At 43.3% G+C, this 21,799-nt stretch overlaps 1 protein-coding gene across 1 annotated transcript in view; it reads right to left on the bottom strand.

The window, feature by feature from the left end:
- The window catches only part of PRKN (parkin RBR E3 ubiquitin protein ligase), a 1,084,792-nt gene that overhangs the window by 188,376 nt on the left and 874,617 nt on the right, over positions 1–21,799 (bottom strand). The window contains exons 7-8 of the mRNA XM_047101957.1: positions 16,130–16,191; positions 1,185–1,334 (exon numbers count right to left, since the gene is read on the bottom strand). Coding sequence (XP_046957913.1) covers positions 1,185–1,334; positions 16,130–16,191 — 212 coding nt within the window. The remainder of the gene's footprint in view (positions 1–1,184; positions 1,335–16,129; positions 16,192–21,799) is intronic.

Here is a 21,799-nt window from a genome sequence, read left to right as displayed (position 1 = left end):
TGGTTTTCAATGTCCACTTTCTCTACATTATGGCTCAGCTCAGGGCTTTGCAACCCACTGCATGACAGATAGCTTTACTAAGGACAACAGATACCACCTTATGCATAGGTGACTTACAGCTCTCAGCCAAAAATTAGGCCCGGGCAATATGCCTCTGCCATCAACACTCCTTCCAGAAAGCTCCTCATGAAGTTGCAATTTTAAAAGAAATGTTTTCCCATCAAAATTCAATAGCATTTTATAAGCACATATACCTTCTTCCTTTTCTGGCCTGCATGAAATTTAATATCAGGATTATTATCCATTTGTCATTTCCACCTATAATTTAGCAAGCCTTTTTGTGTTTGAGTTATGCTCCCCTCACACCTTCACTGTCAGCTTGCAGCCATAGATTCATTCAAGAAGCCATCTGGGTCATATTGGTTGACCTCTTAGAACAAACATTTTCCATGTTTCTTATTCTGCTTCCCTAAGAGGCACCATTAGTTTTGCTCATCTCTATTTAGAATGATTTTTATGACACAATAAAATTTCAAGTTTTCCATATTAATCTTCATTTTATTTCTTGAAATACTTAGGCAAACAATTTTGTTAAGACATCACTGATGGGAAATCCTCTTTCCCCTTTACTCTGCCTACTTAAAGTAAACTCTGAAAAAATAATAAATATTTTCTCTGAATCAGCTGAGCACCAGAGAGAGAGTTTAGGATCTGGTCTAGTAACTCACAATGCCTTACAGAAAACACTGTGATAAACGATTAAAGCAAAAAATCTGAATAGGACATCAATGAAGGTCTATGTTCATATTTGGGATCCTACGTAAGAATTTAAAAATCTCATTTCTTTTTTTTTAAGTTACTCATTTTGAGAGTGAAAGAGAGAGAGAGAGAAAGAGGGAGAAAGCATCTCAAGCAGGCTCTACACTGTCAGCACAGGGGGCTCCAGCTCACGGAACCATGAGATCACGACCTGAGCTGAAACAAAGAGTCAGATGCTTAACCAACTGAGCGGCCCAGGTACCCCTAAAAATCTATTTTCTTATACATCAGTTCAAGGACATCTGAGTACAAAGGGAAAAATGAAAGTAAAACAAATAGATACTCTTTGCAAATTTGCCAAAAAAAAAAAAAAAGAAAAGAAAAAGCACACAAAATAAACACCCAAAGGTGTAGGTGGTACTTACCCCGCAGCCCAGACCATTTCCCCCTTCACAAGTGACCTTCCTCCTGCCTGGCTCGGGAAGCAGCCCTGCTCCACAGCCAGGGTGAGGGCACAGCACGCCCCCCATCTGGAGCACACACTCTTCAGCGCCATATTGCTGGTACCGGTTGTACTGTAAAACACAACATGGGTTTTTCAAAGTGATAATATGAAGATGTGCTGTTTTAGCCAAAATGTTAACAGCTGGTGGTGTGTGGGTTTTCTTGTGAATCTGTTTTGGTAAAAAAAAAAAATGGGGGGGGGTGGATAAGGTATGATCCAACACAATGAAAGGCTTTCCAATTGCAATTAGCAAAATGGATAACTTTGTATTTCTAGAAATTGGTCCTAAATATTTCCCCCCAAAGTTTGGATTTGTTTTTTAAATTTTTTGATGTTATTATTTATTTTTGAGACAGAGAGAGACAGAGCATGAGCAGGGGAGGGGCAGAGAGAGAGCGAGACACAGAATTGGAAGCAGGCTCCAGGCTCTGAGTTGTTGGCACAGAGCCTGATGCAGGGCTCAAACTCACGAGCTGTGAGATCATGACCTGAGCTGAAGTCGGATGCCCAACCGACTGAGCCACCCAGGTGCCCCAGTTTGGATTTTTTTTTTAAATTTTTTTTTCAATGTTTATTTATTTTTGGGACAGAGAGAGACAGAGCATGAACGGGGGAGGGGCAGAGAGAGAGGGAGACACAGAATCGGAAACAGGCTCCAGGCTCTGAGCCATCAGCCCGGAGCCTGACGCGGGGCTCGAACTCACGGACCGCGAGATCGTGACCTGGCTGAAGTCGGACGCTTAACCGACTGCGCCACCCAGGCGCCCCTGGATTTTTAATATTACTAACATCACCTCCACTTAACAGTCTTATTTCAGGAATTTTAGGAAACATATCTATATTTTAAGTTATGGACACATAATGCATCATTATCAGTCTTATCAAGTGGTATATTTTCATGCCTCTATTCAGGTGTCTATGAGTTTTTGAAACCATTTTGAAAATAGGTCCTGATATTCTACCCTGTGCTAATTGTGGGCAGCTCACAGGATATCTGAGCACATCTGAGGAATACTGAGCACATTCAGCTTGATGAAGAAGATTCATGTTTTCCTTTCATCATTGTTCTCTTTCTTAAAGTATGGTTTCTTTTATCCCTGACTTCATCATGCCCTTGCATGGCTCGACCCCCTCCTTGGTTTCCCCAGCCTGCAGAATAAAACTACATAGTGCAGGTTCCAAGGCCATCCTATTGCAGCCTTGTTATTGTTTTCCTGGTGTTATTTGATCATATTCTCTTCTAAACTCAGATCGAGTCAAGTGGATTTGCTTGACTGTCAATTAATTTATGCAACCTTCATTGACAGGTTACTATGGTCAGACTGGGTGCTGGGGATACTGCAGGGGACAAAATAGACACCTGTGCTCTCATCCACATGCGGATAATGATAAACACTGAAAGGTTATATTTCAGTGGGAAGGAGAATAAAAAACAGGGAAGAAACAGATTTGGGGGAAGATGGGGACTACAGTTTTGAAGGGGTGATTAAGAGATAGGGGATGCCTTATAAAGAAGATACATGTGGGCAAACATCGAAGGGAGATTAGAAAAGCAAACCATGTGGCTACCCGTGGGAATGGGCTTTCTGGCCAAGGACAGAGCATTACCAAGATACAGAAGCCAGAATATGCTCGGTGCTGTGAGATAGCAGAGGCCAGTGTGGCTGAGTGAGACGGGACAGGAAATGGCAGAAAACATAGTCAGAGAGCTCTTGGGAATCTGGGCTCTGTGGGTCCCTGAAGGCCAGCAGAAGAGTCTGGCTGCCTTTCTGAGAGAAACAGGAACCATGGAGACTTTGGAGCTGTGGGGTGACATAATATGACTAATCTTCTAAAGATAGCCATCTGGCTGAGGTGTTCAGAATAGACTCTTGGGGGCAAGGAGAGAAGGAGGAAGCAGAGGGGCAGGCGGGAGGTTTTCAGCAATCCACACGGAGGATGGTGGTGGCTCAAACCTGCAAGCTAGTGGTGGAGGTGGGGATCACCTGGATATATGGTGCAGGTAAAAATGGCAAAATTTTTAGGCAGATTGGATACATGGTGTGAGAAAAAAAAAGAGTCAAACCTGAACATAATGTTTTTGTCTGAGAAGACAGAAGGACACACACAGACACACACAGACACACAGACACACACACACACACACACACACAGAGACAGACACAGACACAGACACAGACACAGACACAGAGAATGAATAACCGAGATGGAAAGACTTCAGAAGGACAGTGTGTGCATGTGCATGTCTATATGTGTGTGAGTGCCTGTGTGTGTGTGTGTGTGTGTGTGTGTGTGTGTGTGTGTAGGTTGGGAGTTGAGAAAAGGAGCCATTATTTCTATTGTACTTATCTTCAGTTTAATAAACTGCTATGCAGCTAAGTAAGATGTTGAGTGGCTAACAATGTATGAGTTTGGAGTTTAGGAGAAAGAAGTGGGTTGTAGATACAAAATTTGAAATCATATGTGCATGGAGGCTGGGAGGAAAAGGGTTAGCACCAGGCCTTCCATGCATTGTCTCATTTTTCTGGCCCCAGGAAAGAAAGAAAGATGACTTGGTCAAATCCTCTTGTAAACACGCTAATGATACATCCATACAATGGCATTTGCTAGAAAAGATTCTTAACTGTGGAATACATTAAGCAGGAAATGCTTAAGTGATGAATGATTCCTTGAATGATGAGTGATGGGATAGCTTATATAATTGAGAGATTGCACATTAATGATCATTCCAGGTACTTCTCAGAGACCTCATTCATTAAGTCTTGCCTGTAGTACACCCTGATACACTGAGAAACGACCCAGGGATCTCTGCTAAATGACGCAGACTTCTCTGTGGTTTGTGGGCACCTCATTTTTACCCGCCTTTGAAGCCATTAGGAGAGTGTGACACAAGGTTACATCTAGGATTCCTGAGTGTCTGATTTGACAGCCTGACTCTGTGTTATCTCCATAGCCACGAGACTAGCTGAGACCATCTAACCTTTGTAGGGAAGATGAGAAGGAGCCAGCAAAGGGCACTGAGAAGCAGCAGCCTATGAGGCAGGTGGGAAATGAAAAGGATGTGGGTGTCCTGGGAGCCAAGGGAAGAAAATACTTGAGTGAGGGTGTCGTGATAAATTGTCTCAAAAGCTGCCCAGAAGGCAGTTACTGGAAACTGGCTGGAGCTGGAAATACAGATGTCATTGGGGTCTTGGCAAGAGCCATTTCAGTGGAGTCATGGAGCCAAAAATCTTAGTGGAGTCAAATGGAGTCAGGACAGAATTGGAGGAGAGGAATTCCAAGAGGCAAGAATGGGTTCTTTTCCCCGTAGGAGTTTGGCTGAAAAGGAGAAAAGAAACATTGGATAGCAGCTGAAGGGGACAGAGGGATTGTAAAGGATTTTCTGAAAATGAAGAAATAATATATTTATATGCTGAAGGGAGGGGGTGGGAAGAGAGGAGAGAGTGGATGATGTCAGCTGGGAAACGAGCTATGTCCTAAGGAGGTGGCACACAACATCCTCTCATGGAACTGTGAATGATTTCAGTAAATATTTATCGGAACCCTCTGAGGTGCTCAGCTCAGTAGTGTACCACTAGACCTTTCAACTTTTATGCCTTGGCCTCGCCAAAATGGGTATGAAGTTTTAGTTTTATAAGATGAATGAGTTCTGGAAATCTAATGTACAAAATGATAGTACAGTGAATAATACTGTATTGTATACTTGAAATTTACTAAGAAGGTAGGTGTTTCAGAACAACAGGGCTTTGACTTACCATTTTCTATTTGACATTTGTATTTGCTTCTTCTACACTGGTTTTTAAGAACACAGAGGATGGTAGAATAAAACACTATCCCACAATAGCTCAATGGCCTTATCTCACACACATACAAGGATATAGAATAATAGTACCAATACTATCACTATGAATATGATTACCAAAAACCTCAAATATATTTTCACATGCTCTACCGTTTCTTTTGCCAAATTAAAAAAAATGGTTTTTTTTTTTGTTTGTTTTTTGAGAGAGAGCGCGAGCAGGGGAGGGGCAGAGAGAGAGGGAGAGAGAGAATCCCAAACAGGCTCTGAGCTGTCAGCCTAGGGCCCAACCTGGGGCTTGATCTCATAAACCATGAGATCGTGACCTTAGCCAAAACCAAGAGTCTGATGCTTAACCAACTGAACCACCCAGGAGCCCCATTGCCAAATTTTTATAATAATACTGTATCTACTTTGTTGGAATATACACCCGTTCCATACTATGCTTTGTTTCTCTTACTTTTCATGTAATCTTAAGTGTAAACACACACACACACGTACACACAAACACACAAACACACGTAATGTTCCCCACAAGTTCTTACGTTGATATCTTTCCAGTAATTTTGGTTGTTAGAAGCTTGTTCTCTAGTAAATTCCTTGGAAGGAGTGTATAGGAAAAATATTTACTGAGGACTTGCATATCAGTGACAGTTTATTTGGGATCTCTATTCTTAAAAATGGATTTGGCTGGATATCAAGTCCTAGGCTCACATTTTTCCCCCTTGACCATCTTCACTGTCTTACTCCATGTTCTTCTGGTGTAAGGTATTATGGACAAGCCTGATGACAATTTAATTTTTTTCCCCTTTATACATTCAATTGATAATCTTTTTGCCTAGATGCCCAAAGGAATTTTCTTTCTTTAGAATATGGTAGTTTTGTTAGAATATATCTTGATGCTGGTCATTTTCTGATCGATTTTTTTGATTCAAGGAAGCTGTATTGCATTTGATTTTCAGTTATTTGCTCTATTTTCTTGCTTCGACGTGTTTCTTACAGGATTTCTAGTATATGTATATTGGATGTTCCTTACTCACCTTCTAAATCTGTCGAATTTAATCTCTGGAATCCTTTATCTCACTTTACTTTCAGTTTTTAGAAGTTTCTTCCTTTTCACTTCCTCTTTTAAGACACTATCTGTTACTTATTTTTATTTGTATAATTTCTTAATAACATGGTTCTTTTTGAAATAGTTACTTTAGCTTCCACCGGACTGACATGCTTTTATTGTCTCTCAGGACATCATTCTGTTCTTCATTCTCTGTAACCTCTTAAAAATTTTATGGGATTGAACCTTGCTTCTTTCTGCTGCACAGTTTTACATGAAATCAGTCCTCCTGACACTTTAGAAACAAGTTGGATCCAGAATAGCTCTTGGTGTCTCTGGAGTTTCCTCTTCTGGTTTTGGGGGTTTGGGGATAAATGCATGGGGGCTCACCTTCTGTGACCTCCCAACTTTGTTGCCCTACTTTTAACTGGATTTCCTCTTTCCTTGTCCCCTTTTCTGTGCCAAGCACATTTCTGCTCAGTGGGAGGCCTGGTCTCAAAAGCGATTTTTGGCTGGTTAAGTTTTGAGTTCAGGGGACACAGTCTCTTGTCCCTCTAGACTTGACTGTGGGCCTTTGCATTTCCCCTCATCCTTTTGTGTATTTGTATCTCCTGAATTGGCTATAGTATCTTTTAAAATTTTTTTTTATGTTTATTTATTTTGGAGAGAGAGACAGAGTACAAGCAGGGGAGAGTCAGAGAGAGAGGGAGACACAGCATCTGAAGCAGTCTCCAGGCTCTGAGCTGTCAGCACAGAGCCTAAAGTGGGGTTCGAACCCACGAACCACGAGATCATGACCTGAGCTGAAGTTGGACGTTCAACCGACTGAACCACCCATGCACCCCTGCTATAGTAGCTTGTCCATAGTTGGTAAACAACAAATTGTTATAGGATGAGTTAATGAAATATAACTCCAGTGAGCATCAATCAATTAAATAATTCTAATAAAATAATCAAAGGCAATGGAAATTAATATCAGTGATGTGGGATGGCTTTTCTATTTTAAATAAATGGCTCTCAAGCAATTGGCTGTTTTCTGACTTGATGACAGAGTACCTATATATTTAATTTAGCTAAGTGATTTTACTACTATGATGATAGCTTTTATCTAGGAAGAAGTTAACCTATGGACAAAGTCCAATAATGCTTTAGTATTCTTGCTGATGGCATTTGTAGTGGTTCCAAATACTGATGAAATGTAAAATTATGTTCTTTCCACTCATTAGCTAAGGAATATAAAAAAAATGACTTTATTATAGTCATTCTACTTATGATACACTCAAGAGAATTTGAGCATACAATTTCTTTCCTCACAGAAGACAAATATTTTAACTTATATACCTGGTCATTTCTGATAATTAAAAAGTACACACATCTGAAATGAAACCTATGCCCACTGAGTGCACTGCCTTTTTTTTTTTTTTTATTACATTGTGAACTTTGTAAGAACAAACATTTGACCTAGAGACAGTAATGAGTTAGTATTTATAGAAAGTTTCGTATCCTAAGGAAAGAATTTAGACATGTAATTACACGTATGTCATTAAAGATACTTATTCGGTTCCCTTCAAGATATGGCCCACATTTCCATAGATTCCTCTCAACTACTAAACTGGCATAAAAATGACAATTCATTGAGAGAAACCTACTATATGTTTACTGGAGCCTTGTAACAAATTAGCAGGAAGTAGAGCAGAATATTTACATGTGTCTGAGCGCAAAATACACACAACAGTGGCAAAGTGATAAATTGGTGAACATGAAGAAATGCTGATTCGATAGTACTTGCATAATCTGCAAGGGATTGTTTTCCTCATCAATAATGGGTAGCGTTTTACAAACAGGACTGAAGGAACATGATTAATTTGCAACATGGACTAGGCCTGTGTGGAATCTATTGTCAGGTGCGTGCAAAAGTAGCAAATTCCCTTAAAAAAATCACTTCTTTAGTGTTTGTCTTTGGAATCAGAGAGTGAGTGTGTGTGTGTGTGTGTGTGTGCGCGCCTGTGTTTGTGTAGACAGCTTCATACTTACCTGCTGAGTAATGCTGTTTAAGCTGTTGTTAAAACTAGTTTGCAAATTTATACATAGACTTTCATAAAATGGATAATCCACAGACAGGTAACTAAGATAATTTAAAGTGACAACATAGTATTCGCCAACATTTTGGAAAATAAGTATTAACAAAGCATACTACTTTGCCCCCAAGAGAAAAAAAAAATTAAAAATTTCTCTGAAAATGCATTCTGTTAGTGTGACCTATCAGGTAAAGATCTCAACTCATTGGTATGGTTTATATTTTATTTATTCGAGGAGTAAATTATTCAGTCTTTATGTGTATGCTCATGGATTCTCGTAAAAGTGGAAAATATCCATTTTTAAAGCACAAAGTTCATAGAAGTTTCAATAAACTCCCATTTTAGGAATCTAAATAACGAATCATGAGAGAGTATAATCAAATGGGGGTTGTATTTTGGTGGTCTGTAGGTAGTTAGAAGAGTTGAGTTGGGTAGAATATTGTTCTATAATGAAGCAAGGGTCACAGGTTCAAATCCCATATGGGCAAGTTAGCTTCCCCTTTCTTGCCAGCCATTGGCTGCCTGCTAAATACTGGTGGTCACTCGAGGGGTCAGGCTGGGAAGGGTCTGCACCTGACTACCCTGAACCCCTGGAAAACCACCCAAAAGGTGGTAGGAAGACAGACACCTCTCCATGGTGATATTTGATTTGTATGCTTTCATAAGAAAAGAAAGCAAAAAGGAACCTAAAATTTAAAACCTCGGCAAATGTGAACAACAGGAATAGCAGGTAAAACTGGGAAATGTTCTGTCAAAATGAGTCACAGCTTGTCAGCAATCTGGGAGCTGCATGGCAGCCTTTCAATTTCAAATCCCCTGAGCACGGAGGAGGTGGGTTTTTGTTTCTCCGTGGAATTTTCCAGAGTATCCTTTTGGGGGCACTCAGGTACAGCTACAAAACTACCCCTCCGCAGGCAGGGACCTGTCTTGCTTTCCCTCCCTAAATTCTGGCTTCTGTTAGGTCTTAACCACGAGCACCAGGGGAATCCCTCCCTGGGGCCTCTCGTAACCCCCCGTGGAGGAGAGGAATCCCCACCAGAAATACCATTCACTGAACTATGACTCTGTCCCAGGTGCCGGTGCTGACAGACACTTCGTCTATGAAGTTCATTCTCTGCCCACTCTGGGAACTGGAACACGAGACCACTGAGTCACAAAGAAGTTCGGTCCCTTGCTGACCTTCACCCAGGCACGAAACCCCCCAATCCCACATCAGAACTCAGGGCTGTGGCTCTAAACACCACCCTTTCCCCAAAACCAAGCTGCTTCCATTTTCTCTCTTTTTCCCTTTTTATTAAAAAAATTTTTTTCAGCTCACTCTCCCACAGTCATCTTTTGGAAAATAATGAAAAACAGCTTATTATAGAATTTCCTTTTTGGATAACACATCTAAAATAACTTTATAGAGAAACACACATTCATGATTAATCCATTTCTCCTTGCTCTGCAGACGATGGCCTATTTTCTGTATGTATTAGAATTAAAACACACACACACACAGAAAACAAACACTCATCAAATCCTCAGTAACCTTAATCTTATTTTTCCTCATTTGCAGGTAGTTAGCCCCGGGAGAGTTGGTGACAGCCTCTGTGGGTGTGCCCGCCACATTGCTCTTTGTATTTTCTGTTCTGTTGCTAATGTTTTCTTCATCCCTGGACTCCTGTCATGGGTTGATGAAATAAATTGGCTACAGAAAGGGCCGGACCTTGATCACTGCATAGAGAAACCATCAGAAATCATCAGAATGGCTGAAATCAGATGTAAGGAGGAAACAGATCAAACAACACCTAAAATATAATTGAAGCGACAGATTATGTCCTGGATTGCAATTTATGAGTTTTTTTTTCTTAAAGTTTTTATTTATTTTTGAAAGTTCTCTCTATGCTGCATGTGAGGCTCAAACTCACGACCCCAAGATCAAGAGTCACATGCTCTACTGACTGAGCCAGGCTGGCGGCCCTGAAGCTTTTTTTTTTTTCAGATGTTTTTGATGACACAATGTCAAAAAATATTTCGACTTCCATTGGCTGTGGAATCTTCTGGAAAGGAGGTCAAGACCATTGCTTTCTTTGTCCCTTGTCCTTGCTGTGGCCATGACAGTGCTCCTCAGAAGGCAAGGCTATGAAGGTGGGTAACCTGCGAACCGTTTTCCTCACAGTGGTTTCTACAGTGGGTGTGACCCCCAGAGACTTCCGAAGGCTTTGCAAACAGGACTGCTAAGCATGTGCTGTTGATCAGGCAGGCAGCAGAGGGCAGGGGGGCCCATGGACACATGTTATTTACCCTTTGCTACAGTCCCTGAGAAATGGTTTACGAGTGGTACTACTGTTGGCCTCCAAGCTCAAGCACCCCACCCTCAGAGGAAGGGGGTTCGTCTCTGACTTCCTTGAGAGGTATTTGGTGCTCATCTCCTGCACCCTCGTCCTCCCTGCCTCTCCCTGGGCTCTCGTTTCCTCTAACATACTTCCAAATGGAGCTCCGTAGGGTTCACGTGGTCCCTTGTCTTTTATCTCCCTTTGGCAATTGAGGGACTGAAATGATGTGTCCAAGGGCACTTGTAACACACATTGATAACAAGTTTCATTTCATGGACTTAAAATACCATCTGCGTGACAGGGACTCCACATTTATCTCTCCATCTTTGACCCCTGACCTCCGTCTCCTGTGAGTTCCAACTCATACACCCAAATTCTGGCTTGCTTCCTTCTCAATGCTTCCGGCCTAGCAAATCTGCTCAGAGTTGAGCTGTGGGTTCCTCACCTTCTTACCATCTTACCCATCTTGGTAAAATAACACTGTGGGACTCCTTCATTTCCCTGACCCACAGCTAATGAGTCACCGAGACCCTTCACTCTATCTCTGAATATTCACTTCTTTCTCTTTCCTCTGTCGACCTTCTTAATCCAGACCTTGTCCATATTGCAACAAGACTGACCATTCTTGAAATGTAATTTAGTTAATGCCAGTCCCGTGCTTAAACTTTTAAGAATTTCCCATTGGACTTAGAATTAAATCCAAACCTTGACCATGGCCGACATGGTCCAGATGGGTCTTCATCTTTCATCATTGTCCCTCTTGTTCATTATTTTCCAGCCACATTGATTTTTATGTAGCGTCTTGAACAGGACAATCTCTTCACCTCTTGGGGGGGTCACTGAACATGTGCTTCCCTCTGCTTCAAATGCTCTTCCATCCGTTACTGAGTGAATAGTGGGTGCCCTCTCAACCTTTACTTCATGGCTCCGTGGCTCCTTATCTACAATAGGTTAAATCTCAATCACTGTTTTCACCTTGGCACGTATCACGATTTGTTCCTGCGATTTCCTTGTTTGCCATTTTATCTAACACTAGCACAATAACAGTACAAGAAGTATTCACAAAATGTCTGTTGAATGAATGAAAGTTTCCTTAAAATTCTGGTGATTGAAACTAAGGTGGGAAAAACTGTGTAAATGGAGGTACTTCTGAAATGCAGTTCTCCTGAAGGCTCTCAAAACCCTATGGACTGACAGATGTCATTCCTGGTTTGGTTTTTTTGTTTATGTTTTTTTTTAAGGCTTACCTTGAACTTTAGAGTAGCTTTTTACCTACATTGTGATAATATCTTTGCTAAATAGTTTGGACGGGGTGGGGGGGGGAGGAGAGGTGTTTTATGAATGTGAACTATAAACACATATCAGAGATAGGGCCAAGAAGCTAGAGTAAATACGTTAAATTCCAAGGATTTTTAAGTGTATTTTCATTTTTGGAAGGTAATTATTCATAGTGTTTAATGATTTATTTTTATTTTGGCTCTCAAAAATCAGGTGCCTGTTAAAGACCAAAGCAAGTGTAAGGGAATCACATACAGAGAAATTAGATAACCAGTAAGCATCTCCACCATCCAGCAATGGATTCATTATCTAACCAGTATCTGTGTTCATCTTATCAATTCACATTTAGGTGAACATTACACTTATTTTATTGCCTACCTGATTACTACTAGTTTAACCTACTGATTGAGTATAAAGAATGAAAATGCTATTTAAATCAGAAACATTTTAGTGTAGCACTTAGTATTTGCAACTTCGCCAAACTATTTATTTACAAAAATTCTAAGAGATGGTTGACCATTGTTCCTCCTTCTCTACAAATGGAAAAGCCACGGTAGAGAGGGACTGAACTGATGTGTCCAAGGGCACTTGTAACACACACTAATATAACATTTCATTTCATCAAGTGATGAAAGTTGCCTCAAGCACCCAGAGAGAGCCGGAATGTTTTGCCAGCTCTGGGCTAGAACGCCCACCCCAAGGGCTAGAGCAGGCAGGCTGCTCTGCTTTTTCTCTGGAGACTCAGCCATACCTGCCCTGAGGCCACTAGCTTTTGTCATGTATCATCAGGATAGAAATGTCCTGACTGATGCACGGGTTTATATCAGTCCCCAAAGCAGTCCCTGGCTCCCTTGTCAGCTTTCTAGTCTGACCCCCCACCCACATGTGGCTCTGTGCACCCCTTTTCTCTACCCCATCTTTCAGTGGCCCCAACTCCCGCCCCTGTGCTGGGGAAGCCAGGGCCAGGCAGAGTAACTGCCCTGTGACTTCAATCTACTCCCAGTGTTTCTCTCACATTCTTTCTTCACTGAAACTGGCTCATGCCCTAGGACACCACTTCCCTGACAGCTCCCTCAAATGTTCTCTGCACACTTTGTACCACCAAGCATTACGCTGTTACGTTCTAAGTAGAACAGTTTTATTCTCTCCTGAAACCCTCCAGCTTTGAATTTCAAGCCATGAATCTCCGTTGGGTGCTCTTTCTCCATCTACAGCCAGCTCCTGAGCCCCACCTCCCTCACCCTCTCTATCTCCCTGCTCCCTCTACCCCCATTTCTTGAAGATCCAGTTCATGACTCATGAGAGTTCTTTCCAAGTCTGCTCTGGTGATAATTCTGGAGGATCTCAGTGTCCACACGGGCCACACCTTCCAGTGCCCTGGCTTCCCGAGTCTGTGACCTCAACTTCTCTAGTCAACTTGTTCTCTATCCTAACTCAGCCACCAGCCCTTCTGGCCCTCCCTGGCCCCACCACAGCTGTTCCCTGCATGCCTCCACAATCTCAACGTTGGCTGCACGCCTCAGCCAACACCTACTTTTCCAGCTAAACCCTTCAAACTCTAAAACTCAAACTTCCAACTCAACCTCCAAAAATTATTTGGACCCACTGGGACCTGGAACCAATGGGATAGTTAAACCCAACTCTGCGCTTACTGGAGTTGTGTCTACACAGTTGAATGTGACAGAAGGACACCAGGCTGACGGATCTCACTCCAAACTCACTTCTTTCCCAAGTTTATTCACTTCCTACCCTCCTAAATGACATTGTCATTACCCTTTCCTCTCCCTGGGAATCTCTCCCCCCATCTCCACTCTCAGCTGACAACTTTGCTTCTTATTTCCCTGAGATAAGAGAAGCATAAATGACAACCACCTTCCAGATTCTGCCATCATCCCCACTGCCAGCTGAGCTGCCTGTAATCTTGTCTCAGGCTGAGCCTACACTCAGTTGTTTTGAGCCAGGACATTGTTCCCGACAGTCTCTCCTCTCCCCTGCATCTCCAACTTCCCACTCCTCTACAGAGTCATTCCCACCAGCGAATAAACATTATCTTGCTTCCACATTCCTCCACCCCCAGCTACCTCATTTCTTTGCTTTCCTTTATACCTAAATTCCTCAAGAAAGAAGTTACCTAGGGGTGCCTGGGTGGCTCAGTTGGTTAAGCATCCGACTTCGGCTCAGGTCATGATCTCACAGTTTGTGGGTTCGAGCCCCACGTCAGGCTCTGTGCTGACAGCTCAGAGCCTGGAGCCTGTTTCAGATTCTGTGTCTCCCTCTCTCTCTGCCCCTCCCCTGTTCACGCTCTGTCTCTGTCTCAAGAATAAATAAACATTAAAAAAAAAAGAAGGTACCTATATTTGCTCTCTCCCATTCTTCTTCCCATCTCACACGAACCCAATTCAAGCAGGCTTTCACCCCCACCCTCCCCTGGTCAAGGTCACCAATGAATTCTGTGTTCATTTCTCACCCGTCATCCTGCTTGGTCAGCACAGGGCACAGGTAATCAGCCCTCCTCCTAGAAATGCCTCCTGCCTTTGGCTTCCGGTTCACACTCTCCTGGATTTCTTCCTGCCTCACTCCAACCACACCTTGCATTTTGTGATGCTTTTTACATTATGCGTTTACATATACATTCAGGTCTCCACTCACAAATCACCTGCTCAGTGAGGTTCTTCCTGACCACCTTATATAAAATTTCACCTCTTCCCCCAGTTACCACAACCCTCTTTTTGGCTTTATTTTTCTTCATGGCTATAAAAAGCACCTAGCACAATATATACTGAACATGTTTGTGTGTATATAACTTAGCAGTTTTCCCCTGATAGGTATTTCTTTTTCATTTCTTTATCCCTATAACTAAAAATGGTATACAGCACCTGAGTATGTGCTCAGTAAGCACCTGCTGAATGAAAGCAAAGAAGGAAGGAAAAGTGTTGTTTTTTTTTTTTCAGGAAATAAAGATCAATATTGCTGTGATGCACTATGTCTCCATGTTGCACAACTAATCAGAATAATATTGATTTTGATTATGGCTCGATTAAACTTCTAGGAGAATGCAAAGTGGCCTGACTTTTATGCAGATCTAAGGAGATGATTGCAGTTGGCTTCTTTCCCTGCTAATCACCAATGACTCTAACACAAATATGAAAATAATTTGCAAATATTGGTACAAGTTAGAAGAGAAAGCTCCATTATCTGGGCGGAAATGTCAGGGTAACAATCAGTAATTCTTACTTCAAGAAATCTCACAGGAAGACGGCTGTGAGATTCATGTGTTTCATAAATAGGTGTGTCTGAGGGAGCCAGTTAACAACTCTTACCTGCAATGGAGGATAGCTGATTTTCCTTATATTTGAATGAACACTTATGCCCGCTGAATTCTGGAATTTGCAGTCTTTAAATAATGAAGGAAGCACGCTGAAACCTATTAATTCAGGGAGTTGGAAAGAATTCCAGTTTTTTATCCTCCCCCAATTAATCCCTTTCTGCTTTTAATTTAGTATTGGACACGGTGGGGTCCAAACTTGCAACATACACATACCAAAGAAAAACACACAAACCAAAAACTTATCAATGACACTGAGCGGCCCCATCTCCCTTTGCAGGTTTTCCCGTTCAGACTTGGCAAAGACGACCCTTGGGAGTAAACCACCATGTTGTCTACTACTTGGTGTAAGTGTTTCAAAAATAACTTGACATCAAGATTTAACATAATACCATGGAAACTAATTCTGTGTAAAGACCAAGAAATTTGTTTTGACGTGGTCAAAAGTACGTGTGCGCGCGCGTGTGTGATTCAGCACCTTGAATTATTTACTTAGCACATCTGTTTAAAATCTGACATCTCGCTGAGCACCACACTACTCAAATCATCTACTTTTGATGGGCCACCCTTTGTATATAAGTCACACATTCACATCCATAGAGAAAGTGGCTGCGGTGAAATACGGATAATGTGCACCAAGTGCAAAAGTCTGGTGAGGAGAGCTTGCACACTTGCCCACTGCCATTATGTCAGGACCGTCTGTGACGACTGGGCTCTTAGGCATAATATATCTGGGCACTTACTCGTTTGCCTATCTGCCGCTACATCGGGCCTGCTTACTGCTGGCGTCCTGAGACGAAATGCTCTGGCAGATGTACCAATTAATAACCTGTCAGATCTGATGGATAGAAGAGGAAAAGAGTGTCTTCACACATATCTGCGGCGTGGCTTTCTTCCCCATTTTAGGGCGCCAAGGGTCAGGAGACACACTCTACCTCCCTGGAGAGCACCCAAACTGTCTCATTAGTGTCTGTCTTTCACGACACCCTGGCACCGCCTTTGAGAGGCTGACTCACCTGCTCTTCTCCAAGGATCCTGAAGTGATGGAGCTCTTTAATCAAGGAGTTGGGGCAGCCAGCTGTTGGAGAAAAGAATTAATCGTAAACATGTTTTTCCCATTCTGGGCGGTAATGTGCTCTCATGTGCTGTTATGACTATCAGCCGCAGTGTTGTTGGGTAAGACGCAAACACCTACCTGCAAAACATGTTCTCACCAACAACAAAAAAGCCATACCTCCAAGGGAGCTATGGCTGCTGCCTGGTCCCCCACTGTGACACTGGGAAGGGGCCACAGGTGAGCCCAGCCAGGTCTTTTCTCCCTCCTGATTGTGACCTGGGCTTTGTGGAGCTTTAGGCCACCATAACACTTATACCCAGGACATTACTTGTCCCTGTTATACAGCCAGGATTCTGTGGGGCCAGAGTGGGAGAGTTGGTGAGTATAGGTGCATTTCCCTTGGATATCACATCTCACTTCCTCAACTCTGAAGACTGGGCTCTGCACACAGACAGTTAAGAATGAAGACAAGGGTCGCCAGATACCATATCTTCATGGGATTTGGCTGTAGTGTAGAACCTTGTCTGGTTCTTCCAGGAGGCTCTGTCAAGACCATTAGGATTCTGGGGGCACCTGGGGGGCTCAGTTGGTTAAGCACCCAACTCTTGATTTCAGCTTGGGTCGAGGTCTTGTGGTTTGTGAGTTTGAGCCCCACATCAACCCCCCACATTGGGTTCTGCACGGACAGTGTGGAGCCTGCTTGGGATTCTCTCCCTGCCCCTCCCATGTGCTCGCTGTCTCTCTCTCAAAACAAATGGATAAACTTAAAAAAAAAAAAAGAAAAAAGACCATAAGGATCCTGTTTTTCAGTTTGGAAAGGGGCTTTTATGGAAAGGACCTGGGAAGCGAGCCAGGAAAGCCTGGTTGCCGTCACCTTCCCCCCTACCCAGTCAACAAGAGCCTATTCAGGCTTTCACATTTTCTTTCTTCAGTTGTAAAGAGAAATAGATAAATAAATTATATATATGCATGCCAGCACATGCTTAGTTATCATTTAAAATATGTTCCATCCCTGTCCTTTTAATAGGATAATTCTACATATTACTTTGTGGTCCTTTATAATATTAGCTCTACTAACAAAAATTGACACAAAAGCCTATTTCTTAGATACAATCCCTGGATCACATAATCTGTTGAAGTTTCTGCTAAGGAATTGTGTTGTCTGCAAAATGTACCAAAGCAATCACTGTGCTGTTTTTCCATGTTATTCTGCATTGTGCTGTACAAACGATGGAAAGTACTGAGGATGTTTGTCTGGGTGGGAGGCAGGCTGAGGAAGGAGGGAGCTGTCGTATTCATGGGGGAGGGGTGAAGGAGTTATCCTTTGCAAGAGAGATTAGATTTGTGCTTTATTCTAGAAGGCAGGATGAACACAAACAGGAAAAAATTACAGCAATAGATTTTGATTCAATGTAAAGAAATTTCTAACTGAAGACTGGAATATATTGCTTTATAAGCTAGTAACTGCAGCTTTTCAGACACAGACTAAATGATGATTTCTGCAGGATATTTTAGAGACGAATTTGACTGTGTCAGCTCAAACTCTGAAATTCGGTGGTCATGTAAAACGTTGAAACACGGTTTTAGTTTTTGATATTGTATTTGATCCAGTCTTTGATATTATAACATTTAATACTTTGAGAAAGTGGTTTATAAATGTTTACTCAAGTAGTACTAAAGAATTTTAAAAATATAAACAAAATGTACAACAGACGAAGTCACCACCTGACAATAGGCTAAGGAAAGAAAAGAAAATCCTGAGGTGAACGTTTTGGTGGAAAAATGTAGTATGTTAATTGCCTCAGGCATGCCCAGTACTATAAAGAAGAGAAAGTAGATCCTTGACATTAGAAACTGTACTTGAACTGTGTTTGTCCAACTGGTTCTTTCTGAGATGTTGTTCATGTCAGAGTTGCTACTCTGATAATTATCTGGACAATTAGTAAAAGTTACGTTGGATCATTTGGCTGCAGTTCAACCCAAAAACCGTGGTGGGGGGCTCCTGGGTGGCTCAGTCGGTTAAGTGTCCGACTCTTGAATTCGGCTCAGGTCATGATCCCAGGGTCGTGTGATCAAGCCCCTCCCTGTGCTTTGTGCTGAGTGTGCAACCTGCTTGGGATTCTCTCTCTCTTCCCATCCCCTCCCACTTGAGTACTCTCCCTCTAAAAATAAAATAAAATAAAATAAACTTTCTGAAAACAAAACAACAACAAAAAACTCCCCCACAAAAACCACAGTGGAAGTTTAGTCTCATGTCAGTTCTTTTACACCATCTTGGGAACAAGTGCTTCTGTGAAACTAAGGAGAGAACAGAGTTCCAGGGATGCATTCCCCACACATGGGGGTCCCATGGTCTGGCACCAAGGGTAGGAGGCTCATATGTAGGAGGCGGTATGGGCACAGGGTTGTAGGGGTTGTAGGCATGCTCTGATCAGGCGAGGCTGGCCAACCGTCCAGGACCTCGTCTGCATCCCAAGAATAACTTCGTTTCAGCAAATGCTAGCACCCGCCATACCAAATTCATTGAGTTAACTGTAATACTTTTTCGGTTTTGTGATTTTATTTATATTTAATTTATAAGTGTTCATTTGGGCTTTCCACTTGTATAAGCATAAAACATTTATGTCTAAATTTATTTCTAGACATATTTAAGAGAGATTATTTTATGAAATAATCACATTTAACCTTAGAAGTTTTAGAGGACCTTTTTTTCTTTTTCTAAAGTCATCCTTTACATCCCTCCAATTTGAGAAAAACTGATTTGACTTATTTTAATGCCAGGTAAAATAAGAAACAGAATTTAAAATTAGCCTGTCTTCAAGATTTGTATTCTAACATTCTCCTAAGATGTAACTACAAGGATTGATGTCAATGAGTGTTCCAATATAAACATCTTTCACAGAAGACTAGATAATTACCCGGAACACCTGGTAGGTGGAATAAAATACAATAAACAAGGACAGTCCCAGCATTAGTTAGAAGGGAAGACTTGGGAGGAGTCAAGATACTTGAGAGACCATGAAGGGGCATCTGTAATGGTGGTCACCACAGGAACACCGGTGTGGGAAACGGTCAGACTCAAACTTAGTGTGAAGGTGAGTTGGAAAGTCACAGAACTGGAAACACAAGATACACACGCAGAATTCAGTGGTGTAAGGAGGAGGGGTGGAGGTGCAGGAGGAAGAAAGAGCCTGGCAAAGAAAGACCGCATGGCGTGCTGCTAATGGTGGTGAGGTACTCCTGCTTTTTCCAGATTCCTCACACAGGGCCTCCACACGCACATGGCCATGGGTCATCTTCTGAAGCCTCAGCTGTCTACTTGGACCGGCCAAATCCTCACCGTGGCCAGCATCCTCTGTTTTCAGGCCCCGGATGGATAACTCTCGAGATAGCAGATCAAAGGGTCCCATTACGATGTGCATGTGGGACTCATGCCATCCTCCCATGTGGCCCGCAGACTGGTGCTGCACAGTCTCTGAGCCCTTAGTCCATGGTCGCCTGCCCTGTGCTCCTGACCACCCAGCAGGAGGCTGTCTCAGGCCTTGGCCCTTGCTTCTCCCTCTCTCCAGAGAGCTTTTGGTCCCGACATCTGCATGGAGGGCTCCCGGCCTCCTTCCAGTCCTTTCTCAAATGTCACCTTCTCAGTGGGGCTGTTTGGGACCACCCTGTGTGAAACTGCAGTCTGTTTTCACCACCACCAGCACCCTCATCGCTGCTGTATTTTCTCCATAGCGAAATCAGCTTCTAACGTACCCTACACCTCATGTATTTTCTGTCACCCACTGCTGAAATGCAAAAATGACAAGGGCAGGGATGGCCGCTGCCTTGTCACTGCTGTATCAGCCACTCCTGGAACAGTGCCTGGCTGTGGCAATTGTTCAACAGCAGGTGTTCCGTGGATGAGTCACCTGCCATGCGCTCACTGACCACCCAGCTGGGTGACTGTGGCACCTGTTAGGGTCTCCTGCACCACCGTGCCCTTTCCCTTCCCAGAGGCCTCAGCTCTGAGCTCCAGCCCTGCAGGTGCTTTGCTTATTGGTTAAGTGGCCTCTTTTGACCTCTCACCTCTCCAGGCAACCCCCCCCCCTCCTCACTGCACCTGCTTTTCCTTCTCCAGGTCCAGTCTTGCCAATCACAGCTCGTGTAGCAGCGGGGGCTAGGAGGTCTAAGAGACATCCTGACATTGACTCGATGCCGCGTCCTTGCTGAGTGTGCTGCTGCTGCAGATTTGGGGTCTGCTCTCGATCAGGACCTGGGGGAGGCTTGCCCTTCACTCTCCTTTGGCCATGGCCAGCATCCCTCTCGTCTCCCTTGGGGACTCTCCAAACCATCGTCATCCTTCTTAATTAACCTCTAACACTTCATCCTCAAAATGGGACCTCATCTGACACAGGTGTAAAAGCTCTCGTGAACGTGCAGACAGTAGAGACAGGGGCCCAGCTCCCCTCAAGGAGGGGCCGTAGCGACAGAGCTGTGCCCTGAGCTGCAGACACTTGCCCCATCTGAGGTCATGGCATCTTATGGCCCCACTCTGCTGCCCGGGACAGGGAGGGGACTGCCAAGCTGGTTTGTCCTGACACCAGCCACCAGGGGCAGTGTTTGCCCCAGGGCCGTGTAGGTGGCTGAGGCTCTGTAGGGTTGAACGGCAGTGTGACTCCTTAGTCTGCCCAGTCCCCACCCTCCCTCTCCCTTCCCAGGTGCAATCCCAGTGCACACCTGTACCCTGTGCTCTGTCTCAGACTCAGTTTCTGGAGAACCCACCTGGCAGCCTTCAAGTGCACCGCTCCTGAATTTCGAATCCCTGCCCAATTATGACCCCCTGTATCTACCCATCTCGATTCCTCCAGACTCAAAGGGGAAACAGGAGTCGTTCTTCCTGGTCCCGCCTGTCCCTGCTCAGCCCCTGGTGGGCTCACCACTCACTTCTCCGCTCATGCTCTGCCACTCTGTGGCCTGTCCACTTAAACTAAGTATTCAAGTTTCCCCTTCATTTATTTACTTTTTAGATGTTTATTTATTTTTGAGAGAGAGAGAGAGAGGGAGAGCATGAGCAGAGGAGGGGCAGAGAGAGAGGAAGACAGAGGACTAGAAGTGGACTCTGTGCTGACAGCAGAGAGCCCAATACAGGGCTCAAACCCACGAACTGCAAGGTCATGTCCAGAGCCGAAGTCGGATGCTTGACCAACTTAGCCACCCAGGCACCCCCAATTCTTCCCTTTAAATATTCAGCAAAAATCTACCCTTGAGCATATAGTTACCACCCTCTTTTTCTTTCTCCTTTCATCCACTTTTCTCTGAAGAAAAGCCTACAGCTACCACTTGAACATAGCAATTGGTGGCATGGATTAAGAAGGGAAATACCAAAATTGGGGGTTTCATGCCTTTTAAAAAAGTTACTGCAGTCATGGCCTGGCTTGAACCTCTGTTCTGCACTAGCTAGCTGGCTATGTGCTCCTGGATGGTTACTCCCAGCACCACGTCCTTCACCAAGAATAATCACCTTCTTGACCTCGAACGGCAGTTTTGAATGTATGTGAAAGCAACATGGAATGACAAAAAAAAAAAAAAGTGAATGTATTGCTAACGATATTAATGCGTTCCCACATCTAATGGCTGCTGCTGCTACTTC

This window comes from Lynx rufus, unplaced genomic scaffold, assembly GCF_022079265.1.
Source record: "Lynx rufus isolate CCGP_SWC_20201006 ecotype Redwood Valley unplaced genomic scaffold, mLynRuf1.p SCAF_6, whole genome shotgun sequence".
Taxonomy (NCBI): Eukaryota; Metazoa; Chordata; class Mammalia; order Carnivora; family Felidae; genus Lynx; species Lynx rufus.
Note: the sequence above shows the minus strand (reverse complement) of the source record. Positions and strands in the feature narration are given on the sequence as shown.